Source organism: Dunckerocampus dactyliophorus, chromosome 19 (assembly GCF_027744805.1).
Source record: "Dunckerocampus dactyliophorus isolate RoL2022-P2 chromosome 19, RoL_Ddac_1.1, whole genome shotgun sequence".
In the NCBI taxonomy this organism is placed as follows: domain Eukaryota; kingdom Metazoa; phylum Chordata; class Actinopteri; order Syngnathiformes; family Syngnathidae; genus Dunckerocampus; species Dunckerocampus dactyliophorus.
This window is the reverse complement of record NC_072837.1, coordinates 16,876,675-16,890,688: the sequence shown is the minus strand read 5'-3', so window position 1 is coordinate 16,890,688 and position 14,014 is coordinate 16,876,675. Positions and strand designations below refer to the sequence as shown.

Sequence of the window (14,014 nt, the reverse complement as noted above, 5' to 3'; positions counted from 1 at the left end):
AGATGCATTTTGGTCCCATGAAATGCAGTTGAGCTGTGAGAGAAAGCCACTGGAGGAGATTTTCACTGTGAAGTCACGCCACTTTGAATCAGTAGCTCACATGTGATGATGCATGTTTTTGTGTGTGTGTGTGTGTGTGTGTGTGTGTGTGTGTGTGTGTGTGTGTTTGTGTGATGTCAGGAGAGCGGCGTGGAGTTTGAAGCCTGCCTGGTGGCCCAGTGCGACTCGCTGATCGAGGCGTTGACGCGTCAGAAAGCCAAACTCCTCACCAAAGTCACCAAGGAGAAGGAGTACAAACTTAAGGTAACAACATCAACGTCTGCACTGACAACAACAACACCTAACAGCAGGGAAACAACACCACTCTCTCTTACACTTGCACGCATTTTGCCTCCGTATTGTCTTTCGATTTGCCACGGCAATACATGTCATTTCTTAATGGCACACCTGAAAAGCGTGGAGACTAGTTTGTGCACTGTTTGCTGTTTATGAATAAGTTCCGCACTTGGCAGGCGAGCCGTGACCAAAAATGGCAAATGACGAAAATGACCACGCTCCCACACAACTTATTTACACCTCGTCAAGTAGTGTTTATGTCCAGTGTACGACAATAGCATGTGCGACACGCATTGTTCCCGCATGGAGATGCACTGTCACCACCACTTCCCACATCCGTGAAGCAGTCCTGGCATTATTTGGTCCCGCGGGACACCACACAACAGAAAGCATCACCCCATGGCTTCATTAATTCCTCCATTCGCAAGGGACCGGCAAGATATTCAGCTCCAGAGAAGAAGCTGATGCCGTAAAGAAAGGTAAGTCTGGATTTTCTCGCAGCTGCAGGTAGAGAATGAGCAAAGAGCAGGGAGGAGGCAATAAACTAGAAAGGAAAAAGACACAGACAGTGTGGGAAAGGGATTTGCTGACTAGAAGACATCGCTTTGGGCATCATGACTAGGTATTAACTATGGCTATCAAAAATGTAATCACAGTTTTAAAATAAATTAATCATGATTAATCACCATTACCAACAATGTCTGAAATATGCCCATTTTTACTGCATTTAATTAAAGAAAGATAAAGGACAGGACAGGATTACACATAGAAAGCTTTGAAGAAACAGAGATTCAGGAAGTGTTTACAAGGTTTTCATATGGACTACATAAATAAAGAATACAGTATATGTTCATCTTATTTTGGACCACCATTTGCACATTTCTCAACTGATTCCAATCCTTCCACCATGAAACCATTCCACTCATTCAGGGCTTTCAAACGAACCATTTTTCACATTCCAAAAATGTTTATTTTTCAGAAAATTCACACTTTTTCCCACTTCTAAGATTTCTTTCAATGTCAGACTTCTCAATTCATTCAAGCCATTCCAACATCAAACTGTTGTTCCGGACATTCAGGCTACCAATTTTTCACATGACAAACATTTTCGTTTTACGCAAAATTTTCCATTTTCAGTAAAAACCTATCAGTTGTTTCTACTACCACATTTCTCAACCGACTGAAGCCATTCCAACATCAAACTGTCCAATGTGTTCCGGACATTCGAGCTGCCACCTTTTTCACATCACTAAAATGTTTGCTTTACGCTGAATTCACACATTTCTGTAAAAATGTAACAATTGTTCCCAACCGATTTAAACCATTCCAAAGCCAGAATGCACAACTCAGCATTCCTGATACGTTGATATGTTTTAGCATGTTAGCATTGCTAGCATGTTAACATGCTAACACATATCAATGTAGCATTTTAGCTGTTTTCATAAGTAGAAACTTGCCTGCAATAAACACTTGCTATCATACTAGGTGTCATCCATACATTCATTCATTTTACGTTTCAGCACGGCTCCAGCTCTTCTGCTTCCAAACTACTCTTATATTCATTCCGCATTTCGACATTTGTGCCTTTCCACCTCAATTAATTCACATGCAATGTCTTGTGACATGGCCACCATCTAGTTGATCATTGTGACTGCTAGAGTGCCGACTAGAAAAGCTCTTTGTGTGCTGTGGTTTTTAGACCGTTTCTACATTAGAGCATTCCCTCGTTCCAATGACAGCAGGCCATCAGGCTAATTACCAAGCAGCGCGTCAGTCGGGTTCACTTTATTTTCACACTTCAGCGTCGCACGAGTCCTCACAAGTCCTCGCTGCAGTCCCTCTGTGGACCCGTGTCACGGCTGAACTTGCCTTTGGTGGTTATGTAACGGCTGTAACATCCATTTTGACCACATGTGTGTTTTCTTGCACGGCCTTTACGCTCACGTACTGTTTTGTGGACGTAAGAAATTGTGGCAAAAACAGACAGATGTTTGCAGAATTCAGCCAAGCTGGAAGCTAATCCCTTAAAAGCCAACACTTTCCTCTTTCAAAGAGCACTCACAAATGGTAACTCCGGTTCCAGATTGAGTCATTTTTTGTCTAAACGAGGTGAAATTAGGAAATGATGCGTGTGATCATCATTTTAAGCCAGGGGTGTCCAAAGGTTTTTCCAATGAGGGCCACAGAGTGAAAAATGAAAGGATGCAACTTCGCCACTTTGAGATTTTGGAAGGCAACACATGTAGCTATGCCTGGCCTGGCCAACCCGCGGCTCGCGAGCCTCATGCGGCTCTTTAACTAGTTTCATGCGGCTCTTCAGGAGCTGTCACATGACATGCGTCAAAAATGCTTGGCTGGCGCTGTCATTCACTCCCCCTACAGCTAGATGGCACACTGACCATGTAAGCCTGTTTGAGTGACGTCAAACGAGCGACGAGAGAATCTTTGGTGTGACATCATTTGTGTTGTAAACAATTTCCGTCAAGTTACCTCTTGAAATGGCAGGGAAAAAAAGCACAGCCAAACGAAAATATGAAGAACACAGGACGTTTTTGCCAGAGTGGGAGAGTTTATATTTTTTTGTTGAACGTAATGGCAAGCCGATCTGCCTTATATGTCACGCAGCATTAGCGCGTTTCAAAGCTTCAAATCTTTAGCATCACTTAAGCTCACTCCACCCTAACATCGAACAGGAATTTCCAAAAGGGACTGAACTTCACAAGAACAAGTTGGTCGCTTTGAAAAGCCAAGCAGAAAAGCAGGTGCAGTTTTTCCAAAAATTTACGAAACACTCGGAGACCGAAACGCTTGCATCATATCGTGGACCCATTTAATGCGGAGACAGACTGTTTGAAAGCCCCGCTCGTCACAGATGAGGCTGCGGCTGAGTTGGAGATGATCGAACTTTGTGAGGAGGATCAACTGAAAGCTGTTTTAAGGGAAGGGACCGTTGAGTTCTGGAAAAGTGTGCCAATTGAAAAATACCCCAACATCAAACGAGCTGTGCTTAAGAGACTGTCCATGTTTGGGTCAACGTACGTCTGCCAGTCTGTGTTTTCTACCCTGAAACATGTGAAATCAAAGCATCGATCTGTTCTGACTGACACTCATTTGAAAGAATTGCTTAGAGTGGCAACAACAGAATACAAGCCAGATTTGAAGAGGATTGTTCAAGATAAGGAATGCCAGAAGTCTCACTAAGCAGCATAGTAAGAGAAAGATGTTATTGAAAATTATTCTCTTATTGTTTGTGGACTTGCTTGAACTGAGAGTTTGTGTGTGTGTGTGTGAGACAGTGCACACAATGTTAACTGTTGAAAATTACTGATATTATCATGTTGGTGTGGTTATTTTCATTAGATCTGGCTGAGCAGAGGTCTGTGTATGCGTGCAAACATGATTAAAAGATGATGTTCATGTGTACCCATGTGTATGATGTGGCTCTTTGCAGTAACACAGAAAAAAAGTGGCTCTTAGTCTCTGACTAGTTGGCCACCCCTGAGCTATGCTAACAAGTTATATATATTTCAACAAAAACTGCATCTCAGTGTTGTCATATCGGTGAAAAAGCCTATTAACGCAAGCCAGAACGCCCAATCCCAAATATGTATTTATACGTTTTATTTATTTATACGAGAGGCAAAAACAGGGGATGACGCAACTGCACACTAATAGATGTCACTGTTTAAGCAGTTTTAAGCCATAAAAAACGGCCACAAGGTGGCAGAAGTGCGTTTGATCAGAGCTCGGCATGGATCATTTGCATTGTAAAAACACGCTGGACAGCAAGGAGGAAGTGGAAGAGCGTGGTGGAGTGTAGCGTGCAGAAGGTTACGCGTTGTAGGGAAATTTTAACGGATGTGCGCGCACACGTGTGCACACACATGCATACACACAGTTTAGTTCCAAATGTGAAAATTGTAAATACAGTCAAACTTGTCTATAGCGGCCACTAGAGGCAGTCTGCAAAAGTGGCCACTATAGACAGGTGGCCTCTATAGACAGGTTGGCGTCCAGTTTGAATGTTGACCAGTAGAGGAAAAAAAAGAAAAAAAGGGAAAAAAATAATAATAATGTTGACCAGCAGATGGCACTGCGGCCTGCTGATAAAAGTTGTACAGCACTACTAGGCTTGTTATTATCATGGTTCATGGTTTTAATCCTGAACATGCATGAGTCAAACAGTAGCACATCACATAGTACAATTCACAATTTTGCATGTCCAAAAAGGAGTAGGAAGAAGCAAAGCTTATTTAATCCTACCCCTCATCAGTTTCACATCAGTTGCAATACATTTATTCACCTCTTGTTCTTCCAAGTGTACTTTGTAGGTCTACATGACAATGTAGTGCAATCATAGCCAAGGTTTTTACTTACTAAAAGGAAGCTAGAAGCTTAATAATAACTGATAACTGATAAAATACTTCAGTTAAGTACAACCAAACTCAGTTTTGCTCCCGCTGCCGCATGCATGCTAGCATATGGTTTTTTTTTTTATTGTAGCGTCGCTGGGAGCACGTCCTGTTCCCAGCCATGTTTTGGTGCAAATGCTCTTAAAGTTACATGTTTGACCAGGAAATAGCAAGCTCAAAAGAAGACGGCTTTTTTATGTGGAACAACTGACAGTTTGTGTGGATCTTGTGAATGATTGTGACTGAGCTAGGACTCAGTAATTAAAGTGTCTACACACGACGCCTTCATTGATTGAAAAACACAACTTTTTCGTGCATGAAGCTTCGGTAATTTGGCTGCTATATGCAGTCAGATATTGACCAAGGGAGACAAAATGGGTGGCTGCTGGCTGTGTTGGACAGGTGACTGCTATACACAGGGTCTATAACATGTAAATTTGCTGGGGGGGGGATTTTTCAGTGGCTGCTATAGGCAGGTGGCCCTTCTATAAAGGTGGCCGCTAAGACAGGTTTGACTGTAGTTCATGGTGCTATATTTGTAAATAAATGATTTTGATGTAAAACAACCCTTTTTTTGTGTTGTTTATGTTGTGGTATAGCTGTTTAAATATTTGAGCTGTCACAAAAGCAAAGGACTTGTGTCAAAGTGAAAGTTATGCTGAAAGTTATGCTTGAGTATCTTTTTCTCCCTTTTGTAGTGATAGTTCCCTGAAGCTTACCTATGTACTACTGCTGATTACTAACTGAAAAAAGGAGAAACAAATATTTTTTTTTCTGAAAGACAGCAGTATAATCTATGCTTTGGTAGGTTGCATGTTTATATAGCCATAGAAAACAACAACAACATTCGGTGTGCCTTGAAAAATGAGTCAAAATCATCTAAAATGGTTGGTACTAAAGGGGTTGTCATTTGAAAAAAATTCTGGGATTGAATGAGTTAATATCAACTTCACTCTTTGCTCTTTTTCCCCCCATTTTTACTGTTTTTGTTCCAAATATTTCAACTTCCTTCTTAAAAGGGTCCCTGACATGATTCATCAACTTTGTTAAATATGTTCTATATTGTTTGTACTGTAATTATGTTCTACATCGTTAGATTTTTGAAAGCCAATAATGACATTTATAGTTCATGGCGCCAGCCATAATGAGGCTCTCGCAGTTCAGCCTCATTTCATTGGAGTACAACCGCTATCACTTTACAGTGATTATAGCAAAGATTTGAGTGACGTGTCAGTAGTGTCATTGTTGTCTTAAACCTTCCTCTTTTGGAAAAGAAAAACAGTATCACTCGGACACTATGAACATCCAGCGGCAACACAACATTTTGGCATGTCAAAAATTATGCAGTATTTTGATGAAAAATATACTGAACCAAGTCAACCATCTACCTCGAAAAGCATTTGTTTACTGTGTTAGCTGAGAAAATGGAACCGAAAATGAGCCTGACCTGCGAGCTACTTTTGTCATGGTTGGCGCAATCGACTATAAATGTTATTTTTGCTAATTTACCGTTGGCTTTCAAAAATGGAACAGTGCAGAACATAATGACAAACAATGTGTAACATACTTAAGCAAAGTTGATGAATCATGTCAGAAAGCCTTTAAATAATCTTTGTACATGTTCTTCTTGAAATATTATAACTTTATTCCCATAATATTTGGACTTTATTTCCCCCAACCTAATTTTCCAAAAATGACAACTTTATTTAGATTTCGTTGTTTCTCATAATATTACAACTTAAAAAAAATATTGTTCCAATTTATTCTTTAATATTTCAACCGTGCTACTTAAATGACATTATTTTTCCTCATAATATCACAAGTTTATTCTCGTAAAATTGCGACTTTTCACTTGAAATTTTGTCTTTGTATTCGCTCTAAAATGTAACCTTTTTTCTCTCAATATTTAGTCTTTACTTTCGTAACATTAGAACGTTTTCCTCAACCTGATTTCCCCAAAACTACCACTTTATGCTACTAAAATGACGCTACTTTTCCTCACAGTATCACGTTATTCTCATAAAATTACAACTGTTTTTCGTTTGTTAATATTTTGACTTCATACTTGTACAATTACTGCTGATTTTGCCATTTTTGCTTTTTTTTTTTTAGTTTTTGAATGTGCCGCGGCCCAATAAAAAAAAGGGAGAGCCACGGGCTGCACCCCTGTTTTAAGCACTTCCGGCCAACGAGGGTGAATAAAGACGGCTAGATAGTTCTGAAGCTCTTTCACGGTGCTCGTCATATTCTTGCTGACAGGTGAATCATTTGGCTGCCATCTCATTAGTGGGCCAATTAACGGCCGTGACTCCAGCTAATTCAAATCGCTGCTATGTTTTGGCCACGGCTTGTTACCACCGCAATTAATTGAAGATGAAAGCTCTTTTTTTTATTTTTTGGAGCCTGCATTTGTCATAAAAAGTCACGTTGATGTGCTGTGCTGCGATCGGGCTGACAGATAATTAACCACAAACCACACCAACACCCTCTGACACGCGTCCAAATCGAACCTAAAGCGTCTGACAGTGTGGAAAACCTCAAATCAGATTTCCCGAGCATTTAAAAACGTGCGTGGTTTGAGACCGGCTGCTCATGCAGTCTTTCCCACAGGACTGCAATGTATTTGTGGCAGCGGGGGCCACGGCATCATTGTCTAATTTGCATAACTGGCCATGACGCATGCACAAATGAACTTTCTTCTGTCGCTTCTTTTTTTCCATTCTTTCCCCCCCCAAATGTCACACACAAAATTTTAGATGCTTTAAAATCGGGGTGGGGCCGCAACGGGACCCGCTGCTCATCGAGAAGAGCGATTTGTGCTTTCATGTCAGTCTCCAAAAGTGTCCATGAAGACCAGAAAAAGTTGCTGGATTTGTCGCGAGTTGCCTTTTTGAAACAGAGCATGTAGAAGGGTCTGACTACTTGCTACATCTGGTTACCAAGCATACCTTGTGGTGTGTAAAGGGTGTTATTTTGCGTGTTTGTGCGTAGGTGTTTATTAGATAAGGCTGTTGTTGTTTGCGCCATGTGTGAGGTTGGTCTTTGGTTTGTGACCTCCTGGTGCTTTGTGCAGTATAACTGAACAAAGGAACTTCCTTCCTGGGTGCATTGATTTCACATAGCAACATAGAAAGGAACGCTACACCTAGCATTAACTTAAAACTCAAAAACAAAAACACAGCGGCGTTACGGCAGCTCCAATATGTAGCGTTACCTTTCGCTAGTGGCGAGTGTGTGGTGAAGCTAGTCGCTAGCCGGCTTGTAGCTGGCCGGTGTGGTGTGGCAAGGTGTCACTACGCCAGTAACGTAGTTCTTGGGCGTAACAATGTCAATAACAATAATAATAATAACAATGTTGCTGTAGCTTGGTTAATATGCAGGTCACATTATGGAAAACGAGCCTTGTTGGCGCTTTTTGGAGGATTTTTCAGAAGGCTTTATAGGTGGAATAGTGTGTCCCATAATGGGGACATAATGTGTCCCATTACGTGCATTCATTTGTGGCCTCTTTTTTACTTGTTTTTATATCTTTAGAATGCACAAAAAGAAAAACATGTGTTCATGTCTCACATAAGGATTGTGGATGATGGGGAAAATAAATTTTAAAAAAGTGCACTTTTCCTTTAAGAAAGCCCAAGTTTTCCTCTGATTAATTCCTCTGTGACTCGCCACAGTAGCAACAAGGTCACAAAGTTTGCAACATCAATCCCTCCTGCTACACCTTCTTATTCCCTGGCAGACCAGGTGTGATTGAGGTGTGTTAAGTCGCCATCCATACCGCCACCTGCTGCACAGGGTTGTAATGACAAGCTACAGTCACAGAGTCCCATTCTAATGTGTTTATCAGTGAGGGCGAACAAGGCCGACCACCACAAGCAAACAAATGTACCATAAATATTTTCCACTTGCATAATTCCACTTCACGTAAGTCTAGCTGAGCCTTGGAAAGCGAAAGGCAACGGACGTATGCGCACGCGTTCTTTCTTCTTCTATGGTTTGGTGTGTACAGCGCCACATGTCGGTGTACCTTGTGTATTACATCCTTTTCACCCAGTCATCCGTTCACATCTGGATGCAACTATTTACTAATCTGGCACAGTGTGGACAGGGCCTTAATGGACAAAAGTGTTGGGACACACCTTCTATTCAATGAATGGCCCAGTAAGAGGTGGAACTCTGGAATTCAAAATCCTTTTACTCACCCATAAAGCACTCCTCAACCAGGCCCCCTCTGACCTTAAAGCCTTGCTCCACCCCAACACTGCTTCCTGTACCCTCCACTCCCCAGACGAAAACCTCCTGACTGTCCCTAGGACCAAGTACTGAACCCGGGGGGACAGAGCCTTCTCTGTTGCCGCCCCCTCCCTTTGGAACTCACTTCCGCCTGACTTAAAAACACACGTGTTCTGCACTGCTTTTAACAGACAACTCTTTAAAACGTTCATATTTAGTCATTACATCACACTGCAATCTCTTAACCTTGTCATTACTAGCATGCTAACATTAGTATACTAGCATGTTTAGTCATTTTCATAGGTACACATTATTATGCTAGGTGGTAGCATGCTAGTATTAGCATGTTACCATTGCTAGCATGCTAAAATTAGCATAATATTGTTTTTAGCCATTTTCAAAAGGTACACACTATTATGCTAGGTGTTAGCATTGCTAGCATGCTAACATTAACAGACTGGCATTTCTTGCCATTTTCGTGAATATGAACTTAAGCAGACACTTAACGCTATCCTGCTTGGTGTTAGCATGCTAGCATAGTATCATTTATGCCATTTTCATAGGTGGACAGCTGGGTAGGGGTTAACGTGCTACCGTTAGCATGGTAGCATTGCTAGCATGCTAACATTAGTATGCTAAGTGGGCGGAACAATCCCAATGTCGACATTACCGATACAGTGAGCAAATTGATCCCAGTGTGGAGGATGTGATAACATAGTGACACCCAAGAATACAGTGCCGTAACGGGGGTAATTGCAAAGACAGGTCCATTCAAAATTACGACTGAAATTGTTCTAGTTACAATTATTATTACTGAAAAGCCAATGATGTCACTTCCTGTGTTGACACTACCAGGTGGCACGTGACCAGATCACCCACTGCACCATGAAGCTGCGCCAGACCACGGGCATGATGGAGTACTGCCTGGAGGTGCTCAAGGAGAACGACCCAAGCGGCTTCCTCCAGGTAAGCCCACGTCGTTAGCGTGTCTATGAAGGCACCATTTTTCTCTTGGATGCTGAGGATACTGTACATGTGTACGCTGTCATCAAAGTCTTGTCAAATTTCTAAGTAGGCGCTTGTGGCGTTTGTGTGAAATATTTCCCCACTACAAAACATGTGCACCGAAGTTTAAAGCCAGAAGAAGAAATCAAGCAAGTGACGAGCCCGCGTCTGCACTACAGATTGATCTTACAGAGCGATGACAAGCTTAGCGACTTGATAGCCATTGATTTTTACAGGGCGGCTCCCACTGAGATGGTTAACTGCAACCTGCAAGGAATAAAACTGTCGCATGAAGTTTCCTTCAGTCACGGTAGTCAAACGCCGAGTGAAGGTGGTAAGCGGGAATTTTCAAGTGTAGATCAAAATACTCTCCTGAGGGGTACGCACCAACTATCATTTACATAGTTTGCCTGGATAATTCATGACATGTTGATACGCTGAAAAGTGACTGGAAACTCCTACAAGATGTCAGAAACATTCAAAAATGGCCACACTGGCACAGGCTAATAATGAGATGCAATACAAATATTTAAAATCTGTCCTTGACAAAGATCATAATGCTGTTTTATTATTACTAAATGGTTAAAAATTTTAATCAGATTAATCACAATTTTTTAAATTAATTAATCATGGTTAATCACCATTAGCAACTATGCGTGAAATATGCCCATTTTGACTGTATTTAATGAACAGAAAGATAAACGACAGGACAGGATTCTATATGTTTGTACGTATTAACAGCTCCAAATCAACTCAATATGTCAATCAAGCTAAAAGATACCAGACTATTTGTCTAACACTAGTCTCTTTAATAGCAGCAGAACATTTGAATCACACTTTAAACCCCGTTATTATGAGCCATGAGGGGTTGCGTTCAAAGACATCGCGTCATTTAAGGTAAATGCACTTGTTTTCAGTGTATTTTCCAGCACACTTAAATGTAGCTAATTGTACACCGGAATTAAAAGTTACGAAATAAGTGATAAGAATATTTACAACACACACGCACACAAACACGCAAGCATTCTAAAGCCGTTTTGTAATGTTCGGGGTGTCCCTGAATGCATCTCGCGTTCTTGCTATAATTATGAGGAAGTGTCGTGAGTTGGAGATACATACGGTGTACGGTGTGCGGATGTGTTCAGGTCAGAATGAAGTTATAAAAGAGCGCCGACTCTGTGTGACTGTGTGGGGACGCTCCACTGCGCTTCCGTCTGCCGCCATAACAGAGCGGCGTGCTGGCTCTGGTGCGCGTGCGTCACTTACACAAAAACACGTAATGAATGAAATACTGTAAATTGGTTACCGCCGTGAACGCGTTATTTTTGACAGACCTAATTATTACCGATTCAGTTAACAACGTTTATTAATGCGGTTAATGTTTTTGTAGCCTGTTACCTTCTCTGCACGAGCACAATATCAAGAACGTTATGCGAGGGCCTCGCTGACAGTGTCAATCAAAGCTGAGCATTAGGATGTTTGCATCTCATTAGAAGTGTGGCCCATTTCATACCTGCAGCTTTTTCCCAAAAATGGGACAAAATATCGCTCTTGTTATATCATGATAATAACAATACGCTTTGTACACCTTTAACACAAAGCTGAGAGCACGTTGTTTTAGTATTAGGGCTGTCAAAAATAGCATGTGAACGGCCATTTAATTTAATATGTTCAATGTTTAGCGTCATTAACGCATGTGCATCATGTCAAGCCACAGCCCTCTGTTTTGATGGCAGCGTCCTTACTGAGTCACACAGAGTGTGACGCTTTTTAATAACTTTACTCTGACCTGAGCACATCACCAGCAGTGCAATTCCAGCACCAAATACTGCATGGGTCTCCTACTCACAAACACGGCATCTATTCAGCTCGTCACGGGAACGACACTTCCTCATTGTCACAAGACGGCCGCGAGACGCGTTCACTGACACGCCGAACATCACAACAACGTCCTTGTTATGCGCGTATGTGTGGTCTAAATAAACAGTAAGACAAAGAAAAACAATCTTATCACTCACTAGCGTAACACTTACCGCAGAAGTATAACTTGATGCATTTAAGTATGCTCGGAAATCCCCAAAAATACATCTACACTCAAAACGTGTGAATTCAACTTACATTACTTGGTGTATTTGAAGGCAACTCTTCATGGCTCACAATAACACGGTTAAAGTTTGAGTCAAATACTGTGCTACTATTAAAGAGACTAGCGTTTAGTGATGTGCGATACCAAGGATTTGTTTTCCGATCGGATACTGAGTAAAATTGAGGCTGGTATCGGTAATAGATACTTTTACAAATTCACCGAATGTATCTGGTAAATTTAAAGTCATGTATTTCATATCATAGCATAATGAATACAAGATATTTAACTAATTAATTAAATAAAGCCTGCTTTTTAAACAATGATGTATATTGATGTAGCAGGGTGAGTTACAATATAGCCAAGCTAATATACACAACATGAGAAAAAACGGCAAAATCATATAAAGTGTGTGAAACTTGTATTTTAAACAATAAAATAATAAACAATAAATAAAAAAAAAACGCTAAATGATGAATTATTAAGAACTAAAATGAAGACTTTAATCACAATTCACAAATATGGCTCTGTTTACGATCGGTCATCCTTTCAACAGACAAATGTTTCAATGTATCAATATTTCGATTTGAGAATCAATTTCAGAGCATGAAGGGCTGGTACCAGCAGTATCGATACTTCAGTGTCAGCACATCACTACTAGCATTAGGCAAATTGATTTTCCAGACATATGTGTTATTGTTTAGCACACAAGTTACATTTTCAGTTCATCTGGAGCTGCTAATACGTACAAACATATATATAAAATCCTGTGCTGTCAGTTATGTTTTTGTTTATAAAATACAGCAAAAATGGGCATACGTATTTCACACATACAGCGGTGTCAAAAATTTATTTTCTTTTTGTTTTGCATGTTTGCCACACTTAAATGTTCAGATCAAACAAATTTAAATATTAGTCAATGGCAGCACAACTAACAGAAAATATAGTTTTTAAATGCAACATTTTATTATTAAGCGGACAAAAAAAACCCTCCATGGCCCTGTGTGAAAAAGTGATTGCCCCTCCTGTTAAAACATTACTGAGATTAATTGAGCTCTATCAGTGTAGAAAAGGTTATAAAGCCATTTCTAAAGCTTTGGGACTCCAGCGAACCACAGTGAGAGCCATTGTCCACAAATGGAACAGGGGTGAACCTTCCCAGGAGTGGCCGGCCAACCAAAATGACCCCAAGAGCGCAGTGACGACTCATCCAAGAGGTCACAAAAGACCCCACGACAACATCCAAAGAACTGCAGGCCTCACTTGCCTCATTTAAGGTCGGCGTTCATGACTCCACCATAAGAAAGACTCTGGGCAAAAACAGCCCACATGGCAGAATTCCAAAACCAAAACCACTGCTGAACAAAAACAACATTATGACTTGTCTCAATTTAGCCAGAAAACATCTTGATGATCCCCAAGGCCTTTTGGGTTAATACTCTGTGGTCTGACGAGACAAATGTTTAACTTTTTGGAAAGTGTGTGTCCCATTACATCTGGTGCAAAAGTAACGCATTTCAGAAAAAGAACATGATAGCAACAGTAAAATATGGTGGTGGTAGTGTGATGGTCTGGTACTGTTTTGTGGTTCAGGACCTGGAAGACTTGCTGTGATAAATGGAAGCATGAATTCTGCTGTCCACCAAAAAATCCTGAAGGAGAATATCTGGCCGTTTGTTGGTGACCTCAAGCTGTAACCAACTTGCGTTCTGCTGCAGGACAATGATCCAAAACACACCAGCAAGTCCACCTCTGACCAGAATCCTATTGAAATGCTGTGGCATGACCTTAAAAAGTCACTTCATGTTGGAAAACCCTCCAATGTGGCTGAATGACAACAATTCTGCAAAGATGAGTGGGCCAAAATTCCTCCACAGCGCTGTAAGAGACTCATTGCAAGTTATCAGGAAGGGGCAAACATTTTTTCATACCACTGTATGCATAT

At 40.9% G+C, this 14,014-nt stretch overlaps 1 protein-coding gene across 3 annotated transcripts in view; it reads left to right on the top strand.

The window, feature by feature from the left end:
* LOC129171878 (tripartite motif-containing protein 67) overlaps positions 1-14,014 on the top strand; it is a 48,805-nt gene that overhangs the window by 16,091 nt on the left and 18,700 nt on the right. For all 3 annotated transcript variants that reach the window (XM_054760950.1, XM_054760951.1, XM_054760953.1), the window contains exons 3-4: positions 181-303; positions 9,837-9,947. In XM_054760950.1, the coding sequence (XP_054616925.1) occupies positions 181-303; positions 9,837-9,947 (234 nt within the window). The remainder of the gene's footprint in view (positions 1-180; positions 304-9,836; positions 9,948-14,014) is intronic.